The sequence below is a fragment of the Trypanosoma theileri genome (genome assembly GCF_002087225.1).
Source record: "Trypanosoma theileri isolate Edinburgh chromosome Unknown TM35_Tth_3_V1, whole genome shotgun sequence".
Lineage (NCBI taxonomy): Eukaryota > Euglenozoa > Kinetoplastea > Trypanosomatida > Trypanosomatidae > Trypanosoma > Trypanosoma theileri.
In genome coordinates, this window is record NW_021639845.1 from 255,520 (window position 1) to 278,735 (window position 23,216).

At 38.8% G+C, this 23,216-nt stretch overlaps 11 protein-coding genes across 11 annotated transcripts; all 11 read right to left on the minus strand.

Moving 5' to 3' along the window:
- Positions 1-50: 50 nt before the first annotated feature.
- TM35_000032000 (ABC transporter) lies at positions 51-1,835 on the minus strand (the record flags this gene model as incomplete). The annotated part of the gene is made up of 1 exon (XM_029021967.1): positions 51-1,835. The coding sequence occupies one exon, from the start codon at positions 1,833-1,835 to the stop codon at positions 51-53; it is 1,785 nt and encodes a 594-aa protein (XP_028886513.1).
- A 648-nt stretch (positions 1,836-2,483) lies between these two features.
- TM35_000032010 (putative signal recognition particle protein) lies at positions 2,484-4,535 on the minus strand (the record flags this gene model as incomplete). Its single annotated transcript, XM_029021968.1, has 1 exon — positions 2,484-4,535. One exon carries the CDS (start codon positions 4,533-4,535, stop codon positions 2,484-2,486), a length of 2,052 nt encoding a protein of 683 aa, XP_028886514.1.
- Positions 4,536-5,892: 1,357 nt separating this feature from the next.
- Positions 5,893-6,957, minus strand: TM35_000032020 (putative GDP-mannose 4,6 dehydratase; the record flags this gene model as incomplete). The annotated part of the gene is made up of 1 exon (XM_029021969.1): positions 5,893-6,957. The coding sequence occupies one exon, from the start codon at positions 6,955-6,957 to the stop codon at positions 5,893-5,895; it is 1,065 nt and encodes a 354-aa protein (XP_028886515.1).
- A 434-nt stretch (positions 6,958-7,391) lies between these two features.
- Positions 7,392-8,150, minus strand: TM35_000032030 (uncharacterized protein; the record flags this gene model as incomplete). The annotated part of the gene is made up of 1 exon (XM_029021970.1): positions 7,392-8,150. The coding sequence occupies one exon, from the start codon at positions 8,148-8,150 to the stop codon at positions 7,392-7,394; it is 759 nt and encodes a 252-aa protein (XP_028886516.1).
- A 513-nt stretch (positions 8,151-8,663) lies between these two features.
- TM35_000032040 (putative SNARE protein) lies at positions 8,664-9,377 on the minus strand (the record flags this gene model as incomplete). The annotated part of the gene is made up of 1 exon (XM_029021971.1): positions 8,664-9,377. The coding sequence occupies one exon, from the start codon at positions 9,375-9,377 to the stop codon at positions 8,664-8,666; it is 714 nt and encodes a 237-aa protein (XP_028886517.1).
- A 993-nt stretch (positions 9,378-10,370) lies between these two features.
- TM35_000032050 (putative GDP-mannose 4,6 dehydratase) lies at positions 10,371-11,435 on the minus strand (the record flags this gene model as incomplete). Its single annotated transcript, XM_029021972.1, has 1 exon — positions 10,371-11,435. One exon carries the CDS (start codon positions 11,433-11,435, stop codon positions 10,371-10,373), a length of 1,065 nt encoding a protein of 354 aa, XP_028886518.1.
- A 544-nt stretch (positions 11,436-11,979) lies between these two features.
- Positions 11,980-15,297, minus strand: TM35_000032060 (putative kinesin; the record flags this gene model as incomplete). The annotated part of the gene is made up of 1 exon (XM_029021973.1): positions 11,980-15,297. The coding sequence occupies one exon, from the start codon at positions 15,295-15,297 to the stop codon at positions 11,980-11,982; it is 3,318 nt and encodes a 1,105-aa protein (XP_028886519.1).
- Positions 15,298-15,761: 464 nt separating this feature from the next.
- TM35_000032070 (putative transporter) lies at positions 15,762-17,105 on the minus strand (the record flags this gene model as incomplete). Its single annotated transcript, XM_029021974.1, has 1 exon — positions 15,762-17,105. The coding sequence occupies one exon, from the start codon at positions 17,103-17,105 to the stop codon at positions 15,762-15,764; it is 1,344 nt and encodes a 447-aa protein (XP_028886520.1).
- A 521-nt stretch (positions 17,106-17,626) lies between these two features.
- On the minus strand, positions 17,627-19,177 carry TM35_000032080 (transporter; the record flags this gene model as incomplete). The annotated part of the gene is made up of 1 exon (XM_029021975.1): positions 17,627-19,177. The coding sequence occupies one exon, from the start codon at positions 19,175-19,177 to the stop codon at positions 17,627-17,629; it is 1,551 nt and encodes a 516-aa protein (XP_028886521.1).
- A 332-nt stretch (positions 19,178-19,509) lies between these two features.
- On the minus strand, positions 19,510-21,099 carry TM35_000032090 (uncharacterized protein; the record flags this gene model as incomplete). Its single annotated transcript, XM_029021976.1, has 1 exon — positions 19,510-21,099. The coding sequence occupies one exon, from the start codon at positions 21,097-21,099 to the stop codon at positions 19,510-19,512; it is 1,590 nt and encodes a 529-aa protein (XP_028886522.1).
- A 467-nt stretch (positions 21,100-21,566) lies between these two features.
- On the minus strand, positions 21,567-22,919 carry TM35_000032100 (uncharacterized protein; the record flags this gene model as incomplete). The annotated part of the gene is made up of 1 exon (XM_029021977.1): positions 21,567-22,919. The coding sequence occupies one exon, from the start codon at positions 22,917-22,919 to the stop codon at positions 21,567-21,569; it is 1,353 nt and encodes a 450-aa protein (XP_028886523.1).
- Positions 22,920-23,216: the final 297 nt, after the last annotated feature.

A 23,216-nucleotide genomic window follows, 5' to 3' on the forward strand; every position in this document is an offset into this window, starting at 1 on the left:
TTTTTTTTTTTTTTTAATTCTCTTACTCTCTCTCTCTCTCCATCCTTCCTTTAATTCCTGTTGGCATAGTCCTCAGTCATGCGATGCACCTCCTGTTGGACGTGTTCCTTGTAATCCGCAATATCACCATTAAATTTACGGCATTGGCCCTTATCCACAATCCAAATCTCTTCAGCAATTTGAGCAATAAGTCGAAGATCGTGAGATACGACCACCACAGCTCCTTCAAACGCATTTACAGCATCTGCCAAAGCATCAATAGATTCAATATCAAGATGATTTGTAGGTTCATCAAGAATCATTAAATGTGGAGTCTTGAAAGCCATCCACGCAAACACTACACGTGACTTTTGTCCATCTGAAAGTGTATTCATTGGCGTCATTTGAAGTTTTCCAGAAACACCAAAGCGCCCAAGTGCACTACGTAATATGTTAGGATCCGTGACCGTGGGATACTCTTGTCCCATCCACTCCAGTGGAGTTAACGACATATCAATTTGATCCACAAAGTGCTGATGGAAACGAGCAATAACACAATGGGCATTCTTCGCTACATATCCAGTAGTAGGCTCCAACTCACGACACATGAGTTTTGTTAACGTGGTCTTACCCGCACCATTTGGACCAACCAGACAAATACGAGATTCCATATCCACACCAAGTTCAAGATCCTCAAAAAGGGTTTCACGTCCAGGATAGGCAAAAGAAACTTCACGGAATTGCAACATGGGTGGTGGCAAAGGTCCAGCACAGGGGAATCCAAAGTTTATTTGTCGATCCTTTGCAACTGCTTGTGTAAGACCACCACGAACCATACGAGCAAGTGTCTTTTCTTTTGATTGAGCTTGTCGGGCAAGTTTAGCACTTCCATGACCAAAACGGGCAATATATTCTTTCATATTTTTAATTTGATTTTGTTCCCATTGAAAACGTCTCATTTGGTTACTTTCCTTTTCTGCACGGGTAATACAAAATTGATCATAATTACCATCATAATAGTGAAGTCCTCCATGAGACATATGGGCCACTTTAGTACAAACATTATTCATAAAATCTTGCGAATGTGAAACCATAAAAAGAATTTTCGTAAATTTAGAAAGATAATTTTCAAGCCATACCACAGCTTCAATATCAAGATGATTTGTAGGTTCATCAAGAAGCAAAACGGAAGGATTAATAAAGAGTGCCTGTGCCAATGAAATACGCATACGCCATCCACCAGAGAAAGATTTAGTTGGACGATGTTGCATTTCTGGAGTAAATCCCAAACCAAAGAGAATTTTTCCCGCACGTGCTTCTGCAGTATCCGCATCCAATTCATCCAATCGTTTATAAATTTCATCCATACGATGAGAGACTGTCGTATCTTCTTGATCTGCAAGAGCCAATTCCTCCAGTTCCTTTTCCAAATTTTCTCTCTCTTTATCCACAGACAAGACAGCATCCAGGGCAGTCACATCAGATGCCTCTACTTCATGAGAGACAAAGTAACGATCCACATGCTTTGGAAACGGGATCTCATGATAACCAAGCACTTTTAATAGTGTTGACTTTCCACAACCATTGGGACCCACAAGTCCATACCGGTGCCCAGCCACAAGGTTCAATGTTGCATTTTCCAAGATAGGTACACCTTGGTAACTAATGTCAATCTTCTCAACGAGAATGTCACTTACACCATCGCGAAAAACAGGATTTGCAAAAGCTACCATGGCACCTGAAGATTTGGGTTCCTCAACTTTAGTATCATATTTTTCTTCTTTAGATTGTTGTTGCTGTTCAGCAGATGCTGCAGCCGCCTCTTGTTTCTTCTTTAAATACTTTGGTTTTCCCATTATTTAACTCTCAGTATTAAAATATTTCTGAGTACTTATGCGTAAATACGTAACTGTGTGTGCGTGTTTTTTTTTCTTTTCAGTTTCCGAAAGCCTTTTTTTTCTTTTCTCCTCTTCTGTCCCAATATATTGGTTCCAGTTACGGAGGAAATCAACAAAAAAAAAAACAGGTAGTGAGCTTTTTTTTATTTTTTGTATGATTGTAAATTTAAGAAATAATCAAGGAAGAAGAAGAAAAAGAAAAAAAAGGAAATAACTTATCATAACAAAGCAGAGACAACACTAAACAATAAACAAACAGGTTTACTCCATACTATTTACTACCTCTGTTGTTGTTTTTTTTCTTTTTGTATTATAATTATTACAATTATTACACCTTCACCTGTGATGTCAATGTAATAGTTTTTTTTTTTTTGTTTTTTCCTTCTTTCCTCTTTCATCCAAATAAACAACAAGAATAACCACAACAGCAACAAACTCACAGTGACTTACATTCGCACAGCAAAGCAAAATAATAATAATAATAATAATAATAATAATAATAATAATAATAATAATAATAAGTAAGTCTTTGTGCCAAAATATTGCTTTATCATCTTAGTTTCACTCCTTCTTCCCTTAAAGGACTTCTTTAGATAAGCAATTTACTTAATGTGCTGCAGTGGCTACAGTTGTGGCTGCCGCTTTTCGTTTTTCCGCTTCATGACGTTTTTGCTCCTGTTCACTCGCACGTAACCGCTTGAGTTCCCGCTTTCTACGCTCTGGAAGATCTTTAATATATGAACGGCGGGACATGGGCAGCCAGCGCTCTGGATCCACGCGGGCCTCAAGATTCTTCGGTGGGTGCCGCATAGGGCGTCGACGGGTCCGTTTGACTTTACCGCCATCGGCCTGATCCTCACCTCCAGAGATGCGATGATAACCAAGTGCCTCAATTTGCTGTCGTGATGGTTGTTGAGACTCCAGCTCGGCAAGAGAGGAGGAGGATAACTTTTTAGCAGAAGAACTACCACTACCACTACTACTAGTGCCAGTAAAGATAGCTTCAGGAATTTTTTCCATACATGCACGGGCAGATGGCATATCATAGTGGGAGAGACAGAGAGCCATCAGAGCTAGTATCTCTTTATCTTGCTCAAGTACAGGTACGGCGGTATGAACAGCACGGATAACATCTACGGCATCTGCATAGAGACCCCGTGATGCCAAGGATTGCACAACCCATGTGAGAATTTCTCTAACAACCGTAGGTTTCTTTGATGTAGAACCAATAAAATCAATAAGAAGTTGTTTTGCCCCCTTTACATCACCAATTTGAACCTTCCATGTAAACAAAGTTACCAAAGTACAAGGCTTTTGCCTAATTTCTTCTGGTGCAGAAGATAGAGATTCAATAGCATGCTCAAGATCTCCATTTTCAAAAAATATTTGTGCAGCAATAAGCGTAATCATTTTTCCAACTACTGGATTTCTTTGATTTTGTTCTTGTTTTTGTTGCTCCTTCACACTTTGCTGATAATTTTTCAGGTATTCAGCAACCGTTTTATCATTTGATTGTCGCTTTTTCTTACTTTCCAGAACGGCTAATGCCAATTTAAGAGAATGTGTGAGATCAGAATTAGGGTATTCATCCGCAATATGTTCCACTTGACGTCGAAATCCATTTAAATTACTTGTATGCAAAAGTAACATGGCAGTATTATAACGTACAAGTAAACGTTGTCTAGATGTTAAACGACTGCTTACAGCTGGATTTTGGGCCATCTTAAGTTTTCTGTGGGTATCAAAGAAATCAATATGTTTCTGAATAGCAGCCCAATTAATAGAAGCCACTGCAAGTGTTACCGTAGAAGATGGTCGATAACGTAAAACCACATTAAGAAGAGCACTTGCTTTATCTTCATGACGGGTTTCGTAGTTTACATATGCCATTTGTACCCAAATAGCCGCAACATCATTAAAGAAGGAACGTTCTGGTGAATTTTTCACATCCAATAATGCTTGTAATTCCACATCACTCTTTGCACAAACATCTTGAAAAGAGCGTAGACGACTTTTAGGATGTGCCCTCGCACACAATGTTTCTGCTTGTTGAAGGGTTTGCATAGCTGCGGTGTAATCATGCATTTCCAGTTGTGCGGTGGCGGCATTATATAATAAATCGGCTGTTTTCTCATCTGCAGCATGTACAATGGCTTGAGTTTTTTGAGCATCAATGGCCGCACAAGCCGCTGCATAATTTGTCTGCAATTCTGTTTTTTCATGATCATCACGAAATGCATTTTTCGCTAAAAGCGTTTCATAAATACGTGCGGCTTCTTCAAATTCTTCAAGATTGTAATGAAGTTGTGCCAATAAATGTTGAGAAGCCACATCTTCTGATGTATGTGGGGCACGTTTAAGAACGGCGTGTGCTTGGCGGTATTCCATACTTCTATATAAACAGTAGGCCTTCTGAAACGCATACTCCTGTGATTTATCCCGTATAGAGGGATCTGCCAGTGCCCATTGTTGAAGGGCCGTGAGAGCCGCGGCGTGTTTATCTTGATGAAGTAAGTATACCACTTTACATCGCAAGGCAAATACGTGTTTAGGGGATGCGGAGAGAATTTTTTCAACAGCCGCAACAATTTTAGAGGTTTCACTACCATCCACCAACAGTCGCTGCAGTTGTTTCTCCCACTTGGATACGTCACTCATCTGTATAGTTCACGGTTGTTTGGCTCTTTTCTTTTTGTACTTCCCACGTTTAATAATAATAATATTATTTTCTTTTATCTTTTTTTTTTTTATTTGTTCGTGTTGAGAATAATAACTTCTAAATGTTTTCTCTTTTTCCTTCACACTTCCTTCCTCTCCTATACCACAACGTGCGAACAGGGAAGTAAACAACAACAACAAAAAAACAGACAAAAAAAAAAGAGAATATATTTTATCAACGAAGGGGATAAATATAAAAGCAAAATAACAAAAAAAAAAAAAAAAACATTACACAGGTAAAAAGAATACACCACGCATCTTACTTTATTGAAAAAAAAAGAAGGGACAAAAAAGAAAGTACACAAAAGAATTACAAAAAAAAAAAAATGGAAGTCCTATACTCAAGGACACAAGATTCAATTGGTATCCTCATTATCTTATACTACAAGAAAAATAACGACCAAATATTCTAACAAAGAAAAAAAAAAGAGGGCAATTCATAAGAATCCTAATTACCAGAAAACAGTAAAAAAAACTTTCCCATTCACACACTTTTATCTCAATCTCAGAAGGGCATCAAGAAACCCTCTATCATTTCAACGTAAAATTACAAGAAAAGAAAAATAAAAAAAGAAAATAAAAAAACAACGTAAACCACACCACAGCACCCGGAATAGAAAAAAAACCCGATACACCAGCATAGTTAAAAAAAAGAAAAGAAACAAAACACACACACACAAAGTACGTAAGTGTATTGAAAAAAAGAAACACCGACCAAGTGAAAAAAACGCTCTGATAGTAAAAAAAAAAAAAAATGGAAATATAAGCACCTTCATATTAATTTAGATATAAAAAAAAAGAAGAGCATGCAAAAAACATGATAAGAAACAAAACACCGACATCATACAATTCACTTCGTCAACAATATCTTGCCTAGATCATTCCTTCATTTTAATCTTTAATCAGTTGTGTCTAGTTATCTACTGCAAGGACTTACGTCTTTGACTATGCTCCGCTTTCCTTTTTTTCATTTGCTTCTTTATTTTAAGGGCCTCAGCGCTCTTCTGTTTTTCCCTCACGATCAGTACTGTTAGAGAGAGCCTTTGCAGCAGCCGCTCCCCTAAGAATCCCTGAAAAAACGGTAGCGGCCCACTTTGACATTACAAATATGGGTGTATTTATACATGCATTATTCCTAGCATGCACCCATAAATAATATAGTGTATGTGTACTAAATTCATTCCTTATCACACTTCTCTCTCTCTCTTTCTCTCCTTCAACAGAAGCGAACACTTTACGCCCCACAGTCTTACCATGGCTGCTACTGTTGCAGTTTACGGCATTAATGATCCTCTCTCTACCGCCAGGAATCCTCGCCAGTCTCAATCTCGCGTATTTCCTCCTTTACCATGTCGTCCACGAGCTCCTCGAAGGTGCACTTGGCCTTCCATCCGAGATCACGCTCTGCCTTGGCGGGGTTGCCGAGCAGCGTCTCCACCTCAGCCGGGCGGAAGTACCGCGGGTCAACGCGGATGAGCGGCACACGATTGGGGTCCGCCTTGTTGTATGCGATCTCGTCAAGGCCGCTGCCGGTCCACTCCAGTTCGTAGCCCAGCCTGCCGAATGTCACGTTGCAGAACTCCTTCACGCTGTGCTGCTCGCCTGTTGCTAACACCCAGTCGTCCGGCTGCTCCGCCTGCAGCATCAACCACATGCCATACACGTAGTCCCTTGCGTGTCCCCAATCACGCAGGGCGTTCACATTACCGAGCAGCAATTCCTTCTGCAGACCCTTCTTAATGCGCACAGCCGCACGCACAATCTTCTTCGTCACAAATGTTGCGCCACGTCGGGGGGACTCGTGGTTGAACAGAATACCATTGCACGCGAACATACCGTACGACTCACGGTAGTTCACTGTAATCCAGAAGGCGTAGAGTTTCGCCACGGCGTATGGGCTGCGTGGATAGAAGGGTGTCTTCTCTGACTGCGGCACCTCCTGCACCTTTCCGTACAACTCGCTTGTGCTTGCCTGGTAGAAGCGACACGTCTTCTCCAAGCCATTCGCACGGATGGCGTCAAGGATCTTCAGAGCACCAATGGCGTCTGTCTGCCCCGTGTACTCGGGTGTGTCGAAGGAGACCTTCACGTGTGATTGGGCGGCGAGGTTGTACACCTCGTCTGGGCGCAGCTGTGCGATGAGGTGGTGCAACACCGTCCCGTCAGTCATATCGCCGTAGTGCAGCTTGAGGTGCTCGTTGCGATAAATATGGTCAATGCGCTTCGTGTTGAAGGAGGAGGAGCGGCGAATAACACCGTGCACATCGTAGCCCTTCTCCAGCAGAAGCTCAGCGAGATAGGAGCCGTCCTGGCCAGTGATACCGGTGATAATAGCAACGCGACGTTTGGCTTCAGGCGCCATTGTTTTTCTCTTTTTTTTTTTTTTTTACCTTTTTTTGTTTTCTTGTTGTTCAAGTGTATACCTTGAGTAGCTTGCTATCGAGCAGCAAAGAGAAAAGCAGTAAATATAAAATGAGGGCACAGAAAAGAAACAGGGAATATTCCCTCTCTTCTACACAGAATCCAGTACAGAAACAATGACAAAAAGAAAGAGAGAGAGAAGTATACACGAACGACCCCCCCCCAACCCACCTACTACGAAGAAAGAATAAAATAAAAAATAGAGTTAAATAACTACAAGAGGAGGTAGTAGGAAAAGCAAGGCTAGTCAGTGCGAGAGAAGCTACTGTATATCACCTATTTGGAACTTCTTTTGTAATGGAACGGAAGAAATCTGCGATAAACATTTTTTTCTACTGAAGAACAGTTATTCCGCTCTCTTTCTCTCTCTAATAGCTAAACACTGCTGGAACGCCAGCGATCACTTGTGAGAAATGAACCCCAACGATATGCTCCCACAATTTGTTCCTTGTTAACATGCTTTATCGCCTCTATCTCTCGCCATTCCCTCCAACGTGGGGAACACCATCGACTATACGGCCAGTCTCGGTAGAACATGGCATAGTGTGCGCCGAACTCACGCTCTGCCATAATAGTGATCATACCCCACAAGGAGTGGTAAATGGTAAGCATCCAGAGAATATTGTACCAATCAAGATCCTCTGTGATTCTCCCAAATGCCGTTGGAAAGTACTTATTAGCACAATTACGGCGAGTACGCTTGTACTCCCATAACAACAAACGATATCGTCGGCTCCAATGTGGAGCAAAGCGTCGAGAAATAAATGTTCCCGTACTCAATAATATTGACCACAACAAGAGATTAAGACCAGCACATTGCCAGTTAAGTTTCCAAATTGGTTTTCGATTTTTGCTCCAAAGCGCTTCTGACTGCATTACCTGATGTGTAAACGCTACCGCAGCGAAGGGCAGTGGTAGAAAGAGATTACGGTCCAAGAAGCCAAACAAACCCCGGCCTTCACAAATGCGACCTCGCAGCATTACTAAATTGCATGGAAATGTGATAGCGAATAGCACACCACCAGCAACAAGAGCACAACGTAATCCACAGCAGAAAGTGCACTTTCGTCGGACTTCAAAATCATTAAATGGCTCTGGTTCAGGACGTGGACGTGATGTTTGACCCAAATCCATTCCCGATTATCTTATTTTGTTAAGAAAAGAGTAGTTTTATATTTTGATCTATATGTGGCTGGAAAAAGAAAACAAAAAATCGAACTCAGTCCTTATTCTTTACCTTTTTTTCATCACAAACATGATACTTTTATCGGGGCGAAAACAAGAAAAAAAAAATAGAATAAAAGGATGACAAAGACAACGGCTAAAAAAAAAAAACACTACACACAAATTTAAATAGAATAATAAATATTTACATATATATATATATATTTGCAAGAGATTGCCAAGTCTCTCTCTCTCTCGAAAAAAAAAAAAAAGCAACCACCACCACCACAACAGGTCGTTCATTCAGGTACATTCACCAAAGGAAAAAAAAAGTAGCATTTTGACATTCACACTGTCTCATGCCAATTAAATCGGCTAATCCATAAACATTGAAGATGATTCTCTTCAACTACTTTCCACCAAAGACGCAAACAAAAAAAAAAAAAACTGTCCACATCAGCAGAATACAACTGCAGACTACTATCACCATATATAATAGAGAAATAAGATTGTGAGTGCAATGCCTCCGTATACAAGCCATGCATCAACTCTATTACGGCGGAGAATCTGCAAAACAGTGGAATTAGCCACACCAATAGACTCTAACACATCCGCAACCTTGCTATCTGTTCCTTCGAGACGTCCACCTTGATCCTGCAGCGCCTTCATCACCAAATTACTTTCATCTAGCATTGCTCGAACACGATTACGTGTGTACTGCAGGGAACTCCGTTCACTTTCGAGGTGTTGTAGAGATGAAACACTATCTTGACCACCATTTCCCCGCATACCGCCAAGTAATTGCTCTACCTCTGACATATACGTCTGACGTTGTTGTGTCTTTCGCTGACAACGCTGCAAAGAAGTTTCTATTAGACTCAGTTCGGCAAGTAATTGCTGTGCCGTACGTCTTTGTAGGTCTGTTACTGCTTCCCGGCCCACTGTGCGAGGGTGTAAATTAGACGCCTGCCACCCAGAAGGCACAGAGATGGAAGCAGCAGTTGAAACAGCATCTAATCTTCCTTGTGAAAGTCCTGTGAGTACGGCACGTGCACTCTGCAGCTCTTGCTGTAATTCTGCAAAAGGTACTGTGTTACCTTTTTCGGCTTCTGCAAGAAAACGGTTAAGTGATGCAATGCTGCTTCTTGCCTGTCGCAGCTGCAGTTCAGCTGATGTGCCGCTTTCGCTCGGATCCATCAAACACACAAGTGCACTACAAAGGGAAGAATAAAATATATATTTATATACTTTCGTTTCTTGGTAAACACAGAAGAATCTCTTTCCTTTTTTTTTTCTACTTTAGACAGAAATACCGTTTACGGTAACCAGAAAAACGGAGCCGGGGAATACCAGCTGCCACTTTCGCAAACTTCGAAAAACAAACCCAAATCCCTAGAAGGAGAACCAAAGGAAGATAAGAAAGGAAAATAACATAAAAAAAATTATAAAGGGAAACCCACCAAAAACAATAACAAATATATCTTTTTTATATGTATTCATAATTATAGGCTAATAAGGAACATAAAAAAAAAAAAGCAACAGTCGATACACTTCACAATAACAAAGACGAAAAACCTGACTGCGCCAAAGAAATCATTACTTAGCTTGTCCTCAACTCACAGAAGAGGTTTGTTGATAAAAAAAAAATTGGAAATATAAACACTTTCATATTAATTTAGATATAAAAAAAAAGAAGAGCATGCAAAAAACATGATAAGAAACAAAATACCGACATCATACAATTCACTTCGTCAACAATATCTTGCCTAGATCATTCCTTCATTTTAATCTTTAATCAGTTGTGTCTAGTTATCTACTGCAAGGACTTACGTCTTTGACTATGCTCCGCTTTCCTTTTTTTCATTTGCTTCTTTATTTTAAGGGCCTCAGCGCTCTTCTGTTTTTCCCTCACGATCAGTACTGTTAGAGAGAGCCTTTGCAGCAGCCGCTCCCCTAAGAATCCCTGAAAAAACGGTAGCGGCCCACTTTGACATTACAAATATGGGTGTATTTATACATGCATTATTCCTAGCATGCACCCATAAATAATATAGTGTATGTGTACTAAATTCATTCCTTATCACACTTCTCTCTCTCTCTTTCTCTCCTTCAACAGAAGCGAACACTTTACGCCCCACAGTCTTACCATGGCTGCTACTGTTGCAGTTTACGGCATTAATGATCCTCTCTCTACCGCCAGGAATCCTCGCCAGTCTCAATCTCGCGTATTTCCTCCTTTACCATGTCGTCCACGAGCTCCTCGAAGGTGCACTTGGCCTTCCATCCGAGATCACGCTCTGCCTTGGCGGGGTTGCCGAGCAGCGTCTCCACCTCAGCCGGGCGGAAGTACCGCGGGTCAACGCGGATGAGCGGCACACGATTGGGGTCCGCCTTGTTGTATGCGATCTCGTCAAGGCCGCTGCCGGTCCACTCCAGTTCGTAGCCCAGCCTGCCGAATGTCACGTTGCAGAACTCCTTCACGCTGTGCTGCTCGCCTGTTGCTAACACCCAGTCGTCCGGCTGCTCCGCCTGCAGCATCAACCACATGCCATACACGTAGTCCCTTGCGTGTCCCCAATCACGCAGGGCGTTCACATTACCGAGCAGCAATTCCTTCTGCAGACCCTTCTTAATGCGCACAGCCGCACGCACAATCTTCTTCGTCACAAATGTTGCGCCACGTCGGGGGGACTCGTGGTTGAACAGAATACCATTGCACGCGAACATACCGTACGACTCACGGTAGTTCACTGTAATCCAGAAGGCGTAGAGTTTCGCCACGGCGTATGGGCTGCGTGGATAGAAGGGTGTCTTCTCTGACTGCGGCACCTCCTGCACCTTTCCGTACAACTCGCTTGTGCTTGCCTGGTAGAAGCGACACGTCTTCTCCAAGCCATTCGCACGGATGGCGTCAAGGATCTTCAGAGCACCAATGGCGTCTGTCTGCCCCGTGTACTCGGGTGTGTCGAAGGAGACCTTCACGTGTGATTGGGCGGCGAGGTTGTACACCTCGTCTGGGCGCAGCTGTGCGATGAGGTGGTGCAGCACCGTCCCGTCAGTCATATCGCCGTAGTGCAGCTTGAGGTGCTCGTTGCGATAAATATGGTCAATGCGCTTCGTGTTGAAGGAGGAGGAGCGGCGAATAACACCGTGCACATCGTAGCCCTTCTCCAGCAGAAGCTCAGCGAGATAGGAGCCGTCCTGGCCAGTGATACCGGTGATAATAGCAACGCGACGTTTGGCTTCAGACGCCATTGTTTTTCTCTTTTTTTTTTTTTTTTTTTTTTTGTTTTCTTGTTGTTCAAGTGTATACCTTGAGTAGCTTGCTATCGAGCAGCAAAGAGAAAAGCAATAAATATAAAATGAGGGCACAGAAAAGAAACAGGGAATATTCCCTCTCTTCTACACAGAATCCAGTACAGAAACAATGACAAAAAGAAAGAGAGAGAGAAGTATACACGAACGACCCCCCCCCAACCCTCCTACTACGAAGAAAGACTAAAATAAAAAATAGAGTTAAATAACTACAAGAGGAGGTAGTAGGAAAACCGATAATCGATAGTATATATATTTTTTTTAAAAAGTCACCCTGGAATTTTGTTGGTAGTACACCAGGATAAAAAAAAAAAAGGATAATGTTTACTACTACTACTATAGTACTTTACTTTAACGAATAAAATTGTTTTCTCTTGGTAATAGTCTCATATTTATTATGTTTACACTACACACCCTTGACACTAGCCAGTATTGAGGTCATCCTGGTTATTTTGGACCTCAGAGAATGTACATGGAAAAAGCATCAACTGTTTTTCTGTGTATTATCTTCTTTCTTTGGTTGTAATTGTTGAAGTTGCCTCCTAACAGTATTTTCTAGTTCTTTTTGTATTTGCACAATTTGTTGCAACTCCGTCTTTGATCGATTTTCTTCTTCAGATAATTCCAATTCTTCTTTTGTCGGTTTGTTCTCTTTGAGTTCATCTGTAACCTCATCTACCATTTCTTCTGTATTTTTTCCACTTTCTTCTTTCTTGGTAGACAACTGTAACTGTTCCTCTGTTGGCTCAGGACCTAATGTATTTATCAGTTTCTCGAGAAATTCTTCTTCTTTTCCCTGTGTAGAGAATAGAAATCGTTGAATATGCGTAAAGTTAGCATTTTTATAATACCGTAGCATATTAACAAGTCGTATTCGGATCGCACGAACTTGTGCACTTTTTTCCTTTAACCATTTCTTTTCATTTTGTAATTGTGTAAAGCAAATTTGATTTACTGTATGCTGTTCGACATATCCTTCCTCAATAAAGAAAAGAAACACTTGTTGAGCGTGAATAAGATCTAGATTTGAGATGTTGCGAAAGTCAAACAGAGTTACAAAAAGACGTCTTTTCTTTATTGGATTATGAAGTAATTCCGCATTTACTCGCAATAACGCAGAAGGTTTAATATGTTTTGTCTCACATAGTTTTACTTCTTTTTCTGATAGTTTCTCACATCCCATTTCACCGCTGAGATCCATTGGACCAGACCATTGTGGCTCTCGTGAAGTCAGTCGGTGTAGTGTTACGATCCATGCCTCATAATCAGAGTTTGTGTTAAACACAACATCAAGTGTAGAAGTTTCTCTTTTACTTTCCAAATGAGATGTCTGTTCGGCTACCAAGAGAGACATACTTCGCCATTCAAACACACGAAGAGAAGTTAGGGAACAGCGTTCACTTGTGGGTGGCATTTGAGTACCTTGTGGAATAACTGGTGCGTACTCTAATGCCTTCACAAATAGCGGTGTACTTTGTCCAAGTCGTATGTTTACAATATTTTTTACCCCTATCTTAAATAGATTTCGATTCTTAATAGCATCTTTGCCATTGGGACTCACCTCACTTACTACAATGGCAGTAAAGGAGGATGTGAGTTGCATAAAGCATCGAACTAATAATGGCGGCTTTCCATCATTACTTATTTGTAATATGTAAACTACTGTTCCTTTAATCACATACTTTGCAAAGTTGTCAAGCATTTCAATCATACGTTGTTCTTTTTGAATTGCATCAAAAAGTTCTTCAGTTGGTATAGGCTCATTTGGTTCCTCATCTTCTTCTTCTTCTTCAGATTCATTCTCCTCAGAACTTGAATCGTCCATAGTATCATCATCATCATCATCATCATCATCCTCATCCTCTTCTTCATCATCAGTTGAGTATGTGTATTCACTGTCATCTGAAGAGTAGACATCCGAGTCTGTTGGTGGAGGTTCATCACTAGGCGGGGGTATACTATCTTCATTAGCACTATCCATTGCTTCTAATGCTAATGCTTTCTCCTCTTCCTCTTCCTTCTCACGTTTTCGTTCCATAGATACTTCTCGACATCCTTCCACATATTGATGTAGTGCATTCTTATCAGGTACTTTGTATTCACGGTGAAGGAATTTCTTAATTTCTCGTTCATTCCAGTTTTCTGTTTTTCTCTTAAGCCGTGAGAGTCTTTCCTGCATATATTGTAATGTAAGTCTATATTCAGTAAGTTTCTCCTCTACTTCATCCACTGTTTTTAGGTCTCCAAAGCGTGTTTCACGGCAACCTCGAAGTTTCTGTTTTAGCTCTGCAATAGTACTGGTATAGTTTTCTTGTAATTGTCGTGCCTTTTCATAGGGATCTTCACTTAATTCTTTCTCTTGTAAATCTTCAAGTATTTTTTCAGCTTGAGTACGTGCAAGTACAAGTTTTTCTCGTTCTTCTTCTACGCGTTTCTGTGCAGGTAAAAAGGTTTCACGAAACTCTTTTTCAGCCTTGGCAACCTTTTCATCAATTTCCTTTATAATAGCCGCATTATCTTCTCTCAGCTTTTCAAGTTCACTAGAAGCTGTAGAAATAAAATTAGCCTCATCCTTTTTCCATTGTTCTTCCATTTCTTGTAATTCTCGTGCATGTTCTTTCTTTAGATTCTCCACAGTGTTTTGAAATCCCTTTTCTTGCTTTTCAATTTCGGCTTCTTTTGTATTTATCTCTGCGATCATTTCCGCCTCCCATCGACGATAGGCAGAAGCTCTTTGTTTTAACATAATATTCTTACGTTGTATTTCCCGCAGTTGGGCTTCAAGCTCAAGAACATTATCACTATAACCCGCTGGAGTCATCTGCACTTCCACCTTTTGAGCTCTTTCTCCAAACTTAAGTGTACAAAGACTTTCCTGCATGTTTGGACTATCTGGTCTTATCGTCACAATAATAGAAGTTCGTCCATGTCCTGTTAAGGAGTGTTGAAGCATACGTGTAAGTGGGGATTCACGAAAAGAGATGACTTTCTCTCCATTCACTAATCCTGCAATACAATTTCCTAATATACTGAGAGATTTATTAATGGCCACCATCTCTTTAAAGGCAGCATCAGAGACACCAGACTTGGAAGCACGTTCTGATCCTGCTAAATCAATAAGATATAATCGACCAAATGTAATAATTCCTGTTATTTTATCTTTACGCCATATTTCTGTAATGAGACAAGCATGTGAACGAGAAGAGGCGGAATTCATTTTTGTATTGGCCACATTACGATTACGATCCCCTTCTTGAACTAATGCAATAGACTCTTCATATGTCTTTACTTCTCGAATCGTTACTTTTTCTATTGTAGCCCCTATGGTATCATCTAGACGAATTTTTAAATTATCTTTTGTAATATCCAGTAAATCCTGCACTGCATCTCGATAGAGTTGAACATAATGTTGTTTCACCGTCACTTCATACTTTTCCTTTTCCTTTGCAATTTTCTCAAATATAAATCGAATACACTGTGGTTGAATGCCCTCCAGTCCTGCCGTTAAACAGCCTAAAGTAAATGTCTTTCCCGTTCCCGTCTGTCCATACACAAAAATACAACCGTGATAACCCTCAAACACATCCTTTACAGTAGGGATGCCAATCGTACGGAATATCTCTTCTTGTGTGGACTTTGGGCCCCACACCCGTGCGAAGTATCGAATTCTCTCGCCCTCTTTCTTTATGCGAATCCAATTTCCAGAGATCTCCTCAAGCTCAGCACAGTCAAAACAGCCAGGAATATCAAATTCCCCAGGAAGTGGGGGACGTACACGAACGTACACTTTAATCTTAGACATTTTTATTAAAAAAAAAAGAAAAAAACGATAATCTTCCTCTTTCTCTTTCTCTCTTTCTAAATGTCTTTTTGTAGAAAATAGAAAAGGAGGAAAAAAAGAGGAATTAAGGTATTGTTTCATTCCCAGATATATTTATATATATGAATTCAGAGAGATATGTATAGTAATGAATAAATAAGGAAAGAAAACAAAAACAAAGAAGATTAACGTTCGTCAGTGCGATAAAGAAATATCACATACACATAAAAAAAAAAAAAACAACGTTTACACCGTTCGTCCATAATAAGAACAATAAATAAAGAAAAAAAAAAAAGAAACGTTAAAAACTTATTTCACATAAAAGCAAAAAAAAAAAAAAATCATTGCGTTTCATTTGGGTAATATATAGTTCTCAACCCTTTTTTTTTCCTTTTTAAATTGCATTCCGAAAGAAAAAAAATATATATATATGATATTCTACAAATTTATGTTTCTAGATACCATATATATATTGTAAGCCACACTGTTGTTGTAAATATGCAGGTGATATACATATAAAGAAGTAATTTCGTATATTCCTTTACTTTATATGAATACATAGAACATATAATAGAAGTATTGATAGCCGTTGGTGCACATGTGAGTATTAACATTATTAATATAAAAGGTCTATTATACTCAATGAGAGCATTTACAACGAGAATATGAACAATACCAAAACAAACAAGTGGAATAAAGAATAAACGTAAAATAATAACAGCCACTAAAAAACGTGTGGGAAGTTTAACAGAACCATCACCATCTGCTGTAATATTCACACCAAGTACTAATAACTGTAGTGGTACTGTTCCTGGTGCTAAGAGTGAAAAACCTCCTAATATCATTTCACCTAAACGATTATCCACTAACATTCCAAATGGAGGAACAAGAGCTATAAGTAAACCAATAAGACTAGCAATAAGTTGTTCCGTCATAAGATAAGAGAGTTGTAAACAAATATATTCTGACCATGTTAATTCTTCTGATCGTTTCACTCGTCTTTTACCCGTATTCGTTGTAGAAGCAATAACTGGTCTATAATCTTCTAATCTCGTTACTGGATTATAATTTAAAGAATTTATACTATTCATATAACTCTGTGTGGAGGATATTTCTCCATTTTTCTCCTCCTTCTTATCTACATTCATGCTAGTAGTATCTCTAGTATCTGTAGTAGTATCTGTAGTAATAGTAGTAGTAGTAGTAGTAGTATTAGTAGTATTACTATTCGTATTCGTATTAGTAGTATTTGTATGTGTATTTGTAGTTGTAGAAGTTTCTAAAACCACATCTTTTTCCTCCAAAGCCTCTGCACACTTCTCCACAATCATTGTACCAACAGACCAGAGAAAAAGAGAATGCACAACATTGTAGAGAAACACATATGATTGTGCCTCTGTTGCCGCTTCCTTATCATACCAAGAGATATTAAGATTCACCGCAATGCCTAAACCATACGATATCACATTTTGAAAAGTACAGGCAAGTTGTAATAAACCGTGCAGTTCTTTTGGAATAAAGGAACGAAAGGCAAAGGCGGAGGATAAACCAATCACCATAGGAATAAGAGGTAAAATACAGGCCCAGTAATATTTACGAATCATTTCCCATGAAATATCATGTGCGAGTTGGGTGAGAAGTAGACAGGGGAGAAATATCTTCACAGCGATGTGACTAAGGGCAGCGAGGGACTTTGATTTGCTGACAAAATACCGCGAGGCCCACATCCCCACAACCGCAACGAGAATAACTTTCCCTACAGTCACTGCAGAAGAGAGAAAACGATCCATTGATAATAATAATAATAATAATAATAATAATAATAATAATATAGATATTGTTTATTGATGTTGACTTATCACCTTATAAACTCTCTCTCTATATATGAAGAGAGCTTCTAAAAGAGTGGGGGGAAACCTCAGAATACAAATAAATAAAAGGTAAGAGAAGGAAAAGAAAGAAGAAAGAAGACATAATTACAAATACAAAAGAATATTCTATTATTCTTCTTTTTTTTTTTTGTTCTCATATATAAAGAGATGATAATTGATCGTAACACAAGAGCGAATCAAATTAAAAAAAAAAAAAAAATGCGGCTTAAGCAAGACCGAAGCAACAACAAAAAAAAAAAAAAAGAAGAATACACTTTTGTATTATTAGATTAATGACATTTTAATTAATGTGTAGTGCTCCGTCCATAAAGAGTACAATAACAAAACAAATGCAAAAAAAAAAAGAAAAGCCGAGAAATGACATCCTCAAACATCAATACACACACATATATATATATATATATATATACAATAGACCATTACTCACCCAAATACCAAATATAGAATGTAAGCCAGAATGCAGTTGTTCCTATAGCAGTAACGTACATCACAAATATCATCTGTGCATACGGTCTTGCCTTGTACGAATGCATAGTACAAATAAGAGATGAGTTAATAGCGGAAGGCGCGCAGGTTCCCAACAGTACAGATAATAAGAAATCTCGCTCTGGAGGAATAATCCCTCCCACACGGAGAAAGTGAATAATTACGAAACAAACTAATGGAATAAAAACAAGTCGTAAACTAACAGTTAAAATAGCGAAAAGTGTCGGCTGTGAAATGGAGAAGAACTTCATGCATCTTCTCTGACCATCTGATATGCCCACGGTATGCATAGTATTATCATTATCCCCATCTTCCTCCTCATCTTCATTATCTTCATCATCTCTATTGTGTTTTCCACCTGTTGTTGGTCTGTTCTTATTTTCCAAAGGCGGTGGACGGGAGCCGGCCACATTACATCCAAGCAAGAGAAGCTGAAGTGGAATGGCCCCAGCTCCAATTATTTTCATTCCACCAATAATAACATCACCAGGCGGTGACTCTGCTAACCAACGCAGTGGGGGTACTAATGAAATGACAATAGCGGAAAGAGTAGCACAAACAGGTGGACTCTTCAGAATACCAGGAATTCGTACCAGTACTTCCCAAAGCGTAGAGAGAATAGTATTACTATTATTATTATTATTATTATTATTATTATTATCGTTACCTGTGGTATTTGAAAAAGAAATAGGCGGCGCATTATCTGAAGGACGATACCACACAAATTGCTCCTCCACTGTTGCTCTTCTTTCTTTTTTAGATTCATTTTGATTAGGTGTTGATTCCACTGCGTTATTATCTATATCACTTGCTGTTACAGTTCTATCGACTTCGATAGACGAATTATTTAATCCATATGGATAAACTATTCTGTTTTCACTATCCATACATCCACTGATTTCCTCACGATGCTCTTGTTGTTCTTCTTGTTGTTGTTGTTGTTGTTCTTGTTGAATACGTCGTCGTGCCAGACGTTCCTGCACCAAACGCTTCTTACATGATTTAATTAATGGTTCCCCAATAGCCCAAAGCCCAATAGAACAGACAATATTGTAAAGAAATATATATGATGTTGCCCGTTCCACCGCCTCTGGTGTTAACCACGCGACTCCCTTTAATGTCATCACTATAGACAATCCAAATGTTAATCCATTCTGAAAGGTGCATCCCAATGTGAGTACACCGTGCCAATGTGGATCCAGCAATGGGCGAAAGAGAAAGGAACCAATCGCACCAAGCACTGTTGGGACACATGCAAGAAGTGGGGCCCAGTAATAATGTCCAAGCGCCGACCAGGTGAGCCGAAGAACGAGATTTCCAAATAAAAGACACGGGAGAAATACGAGAAGTGAAATAGCACTGAGACCCCGCAGACTTTTGGCCGGTGCGACGAAATAGTGAGAAAGACGAAGACCCGCAAGGGCACAGAGGAGAATCTTTCCAACCGTTTCAGCTGTGATGGTGATGAGCTGCAGTGTACCCATTATGTATGGATGTGAAAGAGAAAGAGAGAGAGAGAGAGTACTTGCCGTTGTAATAAAGAGAAAAAGAGAGAGAAGGGGAGAAAGGGAAATTGTGTAGTGGATATTTAACAAATAAAGATATTTTATTATATGGAGTAAAAGAGAATGAAAAAAAAAAAAGAAAAAAAAATAAAATAATAATATTAATAATAATAATGGACCATATATCCTCCCCATTCTTTGAAAATGAGAGAAAACATAGAAAGAAAAGAAACCAGTTTTATTATATTTATTAATAATTATGATGATAACTTTATTATTTTTCTTTTTCCCTACTCTTCTTCTTTATTTTATTACTTTACCATATACACCCGCACACTATTTAACCTCTCAAGCAACTCCTCATCTTCTCCATGGGAACAACACTCATCACTTTCACAATGATGATGATTATGATTATTATTATTGCCTTCTTGTCTAAGGGAAAAGAATACATCTCGCACTGTAGAGACATCAATTTCCTCCACCCACGCCCTTCGCCAGACTTCAATAAACGACTCATTTTTCATCTCATCTCGAGAGCGCTTGCGGGAATTAGGACTCACATGCTCTTGCACAACAACCTCCTCCTCCTCCTTTCCAGAATTATTATTATTATTATTATTATTATTATTATTATTATGATTATTATTATGATTATTATTATTATTATTATTATTATTATTATTATTATGATTATTATTGTGGTTGTTTGTCAAGACTTTACGCACCTGTTCTTCTGTAAACCCGGCGAGTGTTTCCTGAAGACTCGGGGAACAAATCAATAATTGACCACGTCGTGTTAAAATCTCCCGTAGTCGTTGCCACGATTGCAGGTGTTCCTCCGGAGATGCAGAGAAGTACTCAAACACATTATGTAAAATCACCACATCTGCCTGACAAAGTACATCCATCCCTGTTCCCTCAAAGCAGTTACTATGCACAACATTTAACTGTAAGGATGAAGGTTTAGAAGCAAATCTTTTAATCACATCATGTTGAAGTGTAATCATATTATTATCTAATTCAACACCCGTCACTTGTTCTGTATTTCCCAGTCTTTGCTGCTGTGCGGCGAAGTAACAGGAAAGAAGTACCACTCCAAGACGTGAACCCACATCCACAACATGTCGACAACTAAAAGGAGGTGATGTTAACACTACTGAAGAAGAAGAAGAAGAAGAAGATATAGCGGTTGTTGTTGTTGTTGTTGATGTTGATAGTGGTAATTTAACTTCTTTACACTGTTCTTCATTGCGTCGCTGTAATTTCCAATCTGGGGTGACAATGTAAGCGGCATCACTAAGGGCTGGTAATAAATAACAAGAGAGATACACCAACTGATCTTGAGAGAAGGAATGGGTGATGAAATCACTTAATCCAATATCTACAGACCCACACGTTTTACAGTACTCTCGTGAGATACATCCCTGTTGCACAAGTTCTTCCACATCTTCCTCTAAATACATAAATGCATCTACAGGATAAACAGGTGCCTTTATATTATTATTATTATTATTATTATTATTATTATTATTATTATTATTTTTCACTTTCACTATACTCTTATCTTCATCAGAGGGTGATGATGTGGATAAAGGTAATGGTGGAGCATTCGGTTCATGAACAGAACCATATGGAAGACGTTTCTGTAAAAAATGACGAAGTTTTGTTAATGATCGATCCATTTCATTAATTATATCTTCTTCATCTAAATAAGTTTCATCATCCTTTTCTTTTTCACCTGTACAATCAGACTTCTTTTGTTGTTTCTGTTGATGTTTATAGTATTCATTTAAGAGTGAAAGAAGTGTTGTGACGTCATCTTCATTCCATGAGCCAAATCGTTCATTATCTAAAATGGCCTGCAATTGATCAAAAGCAGACTCAACTCGTTCACCCATATAATAGAGAATATACCTGTATATATATAAATATAGATGTATATATATGAGTTTAAGTGTGGTTGTGCTTGTCTGTGTTGTGTGATAGTGATAGCAAAGAAAAGAAGAGAGAGAGAAAGAGAGAAAAAAAGGAGATAAAATGCAAAAAAAAAAAATAAGAGAAAAGAATATTAAAAATACAGAGAGATAGAAATACATATATATATATATATATATATATATATATACATTAATTATATATATATATACAGAGAGATGGAAACGCAAAAGAAAAAAAAACCCAGTTCCCATAAAATGAGTAACCAGAAATAATAAAAAGAGAACTCGTTTACTGCCTTCTGTAAATATAAATCAGTATTATCCTCGACTCCAATAACACTCACATTTATTTCTTCTTTGCTTTTTTTTTTTTGTTTTTTCTCAATAAAGAGATAAAGAAAAAAAAAAAAAAACAACAAAAAAATGTGTTAAAATACGAAGATATTCCAATGAAATGCGATACATCCATAATTACCTCCAGATCTACAGAGATATCCATGCAATTCCAATTCTTGTAATAAATCTAATGCCACCGATCGAGCCACATGTAATTTCGCTGCAAATTGTAATTCATTAACGGATTTTAATGCCATCCATGAATCTGGAAAGACAGTTGTTGTCGATATATTAATATTACTCTTTTCATTTTCTCTTTTTTGCTTCTCTTTAGGGTTACAAAGTTGTGGTCCGAGAAGTGGAACTAGTTTCTCCAAAACTAAAGATATATCTTTGTGTTGTAATGCAAGTCTACCAGAGGAGAGTTGTTTTAATGTATATTGTGAGTAGGATTGTTTTTCCATAGCCCGACAGGCAGTGAGAACATCCCCGGGAGAAACCAAATCCGTTCCTCCTCTCGCTTTATTATATAAAGAAAACAATTCAATAAGAGGAACAAGTGGCATTCCTCCAAATATATGTTCATTCTTAGGATGTGTCATCCATGTATGCATCTCTAATGCGAGTTCCTTATGAAATTGACTGTGTGTAATCCCACTTGTTGGGGCTCGGACAAGTGTACCCAATCCAAGTGTGGCTTCAATACTTTCAATAGCGGTATCATCTTCGCCTTCTGTATTTCCCTCAGAGACATTTTGTTTTTGTCGTAAATATCGAATAGAGGCAACAAGAGCAGAGGCGTTATTCATCACATCATCAATATCTTTTAAGGTTTCACTCAGTTGGGCATTCTCTCCAGTCGCACGAATAAGACCAGCAATACCGGCCTTGTCGGTAATACTAAACACAGGTTCCTGTGGTTGTTCCTCTTTACTTTCAACCTTCTTTACATTATTCGTTGATGGTATAGAAGATCCTGGTTTTGTTGTTATTGATGATGTTGTTTGAATAGTTGGAGGTAATGGAGATGATGATAAAGATGATGATGGTTTATTTATTTTTGATTTCTGCAACCACCACTTTTCTCTTAATGCCTTCCGTAAGGCCTCAAAGAACTCTTCCATTCCACCTTTTCGAAATGAGAACTTCACATAAATATTATCGCCTGGTAAAGGAACGATAATTTTAGCATGTGAAAAGGCAAAACGTCCTTTACTGTAAACATCATGTCCAGATCTCACTATAGTTTCTAATGGAAGTCGCAGTAATTGGGCATTATTATCGGATGTTTGAAAGAAGATATGATGTGTAGATACGATTAACTTTCCCTCTTCCCACTCTGTGCGTCTCTCACCTTCGTAAATACCCACACCGACTTGTGAAGATATCACAACTTCATCACTTTCAAGCATATTCGCCATTGTGTGCCATTCCCAGTAATTCATTCTTTTTCTTCTTCTTCTTCTTCTTCTTCTTCTTCTTCTTCTTCTGTCGTGTTGTCTAACGTTTTGTTTACCTCTAATCAAACTTACTCTTTTAAACTTTGGATTTATTTATTTTCTTTATATCTTTGTAAGCAGGGCTGTTGTGTCTGGCGGGGGGGGGGGGGGGGGGGGGGGCAGCCGTTGCCACTGAGGAGATAAGGGGGCAGTTGAGAAATAAATAAAAAAGATTATGAATATTAATAATAACAATAATAATAATAATAATAATAATAATAATAATAATAATAATAATAATAA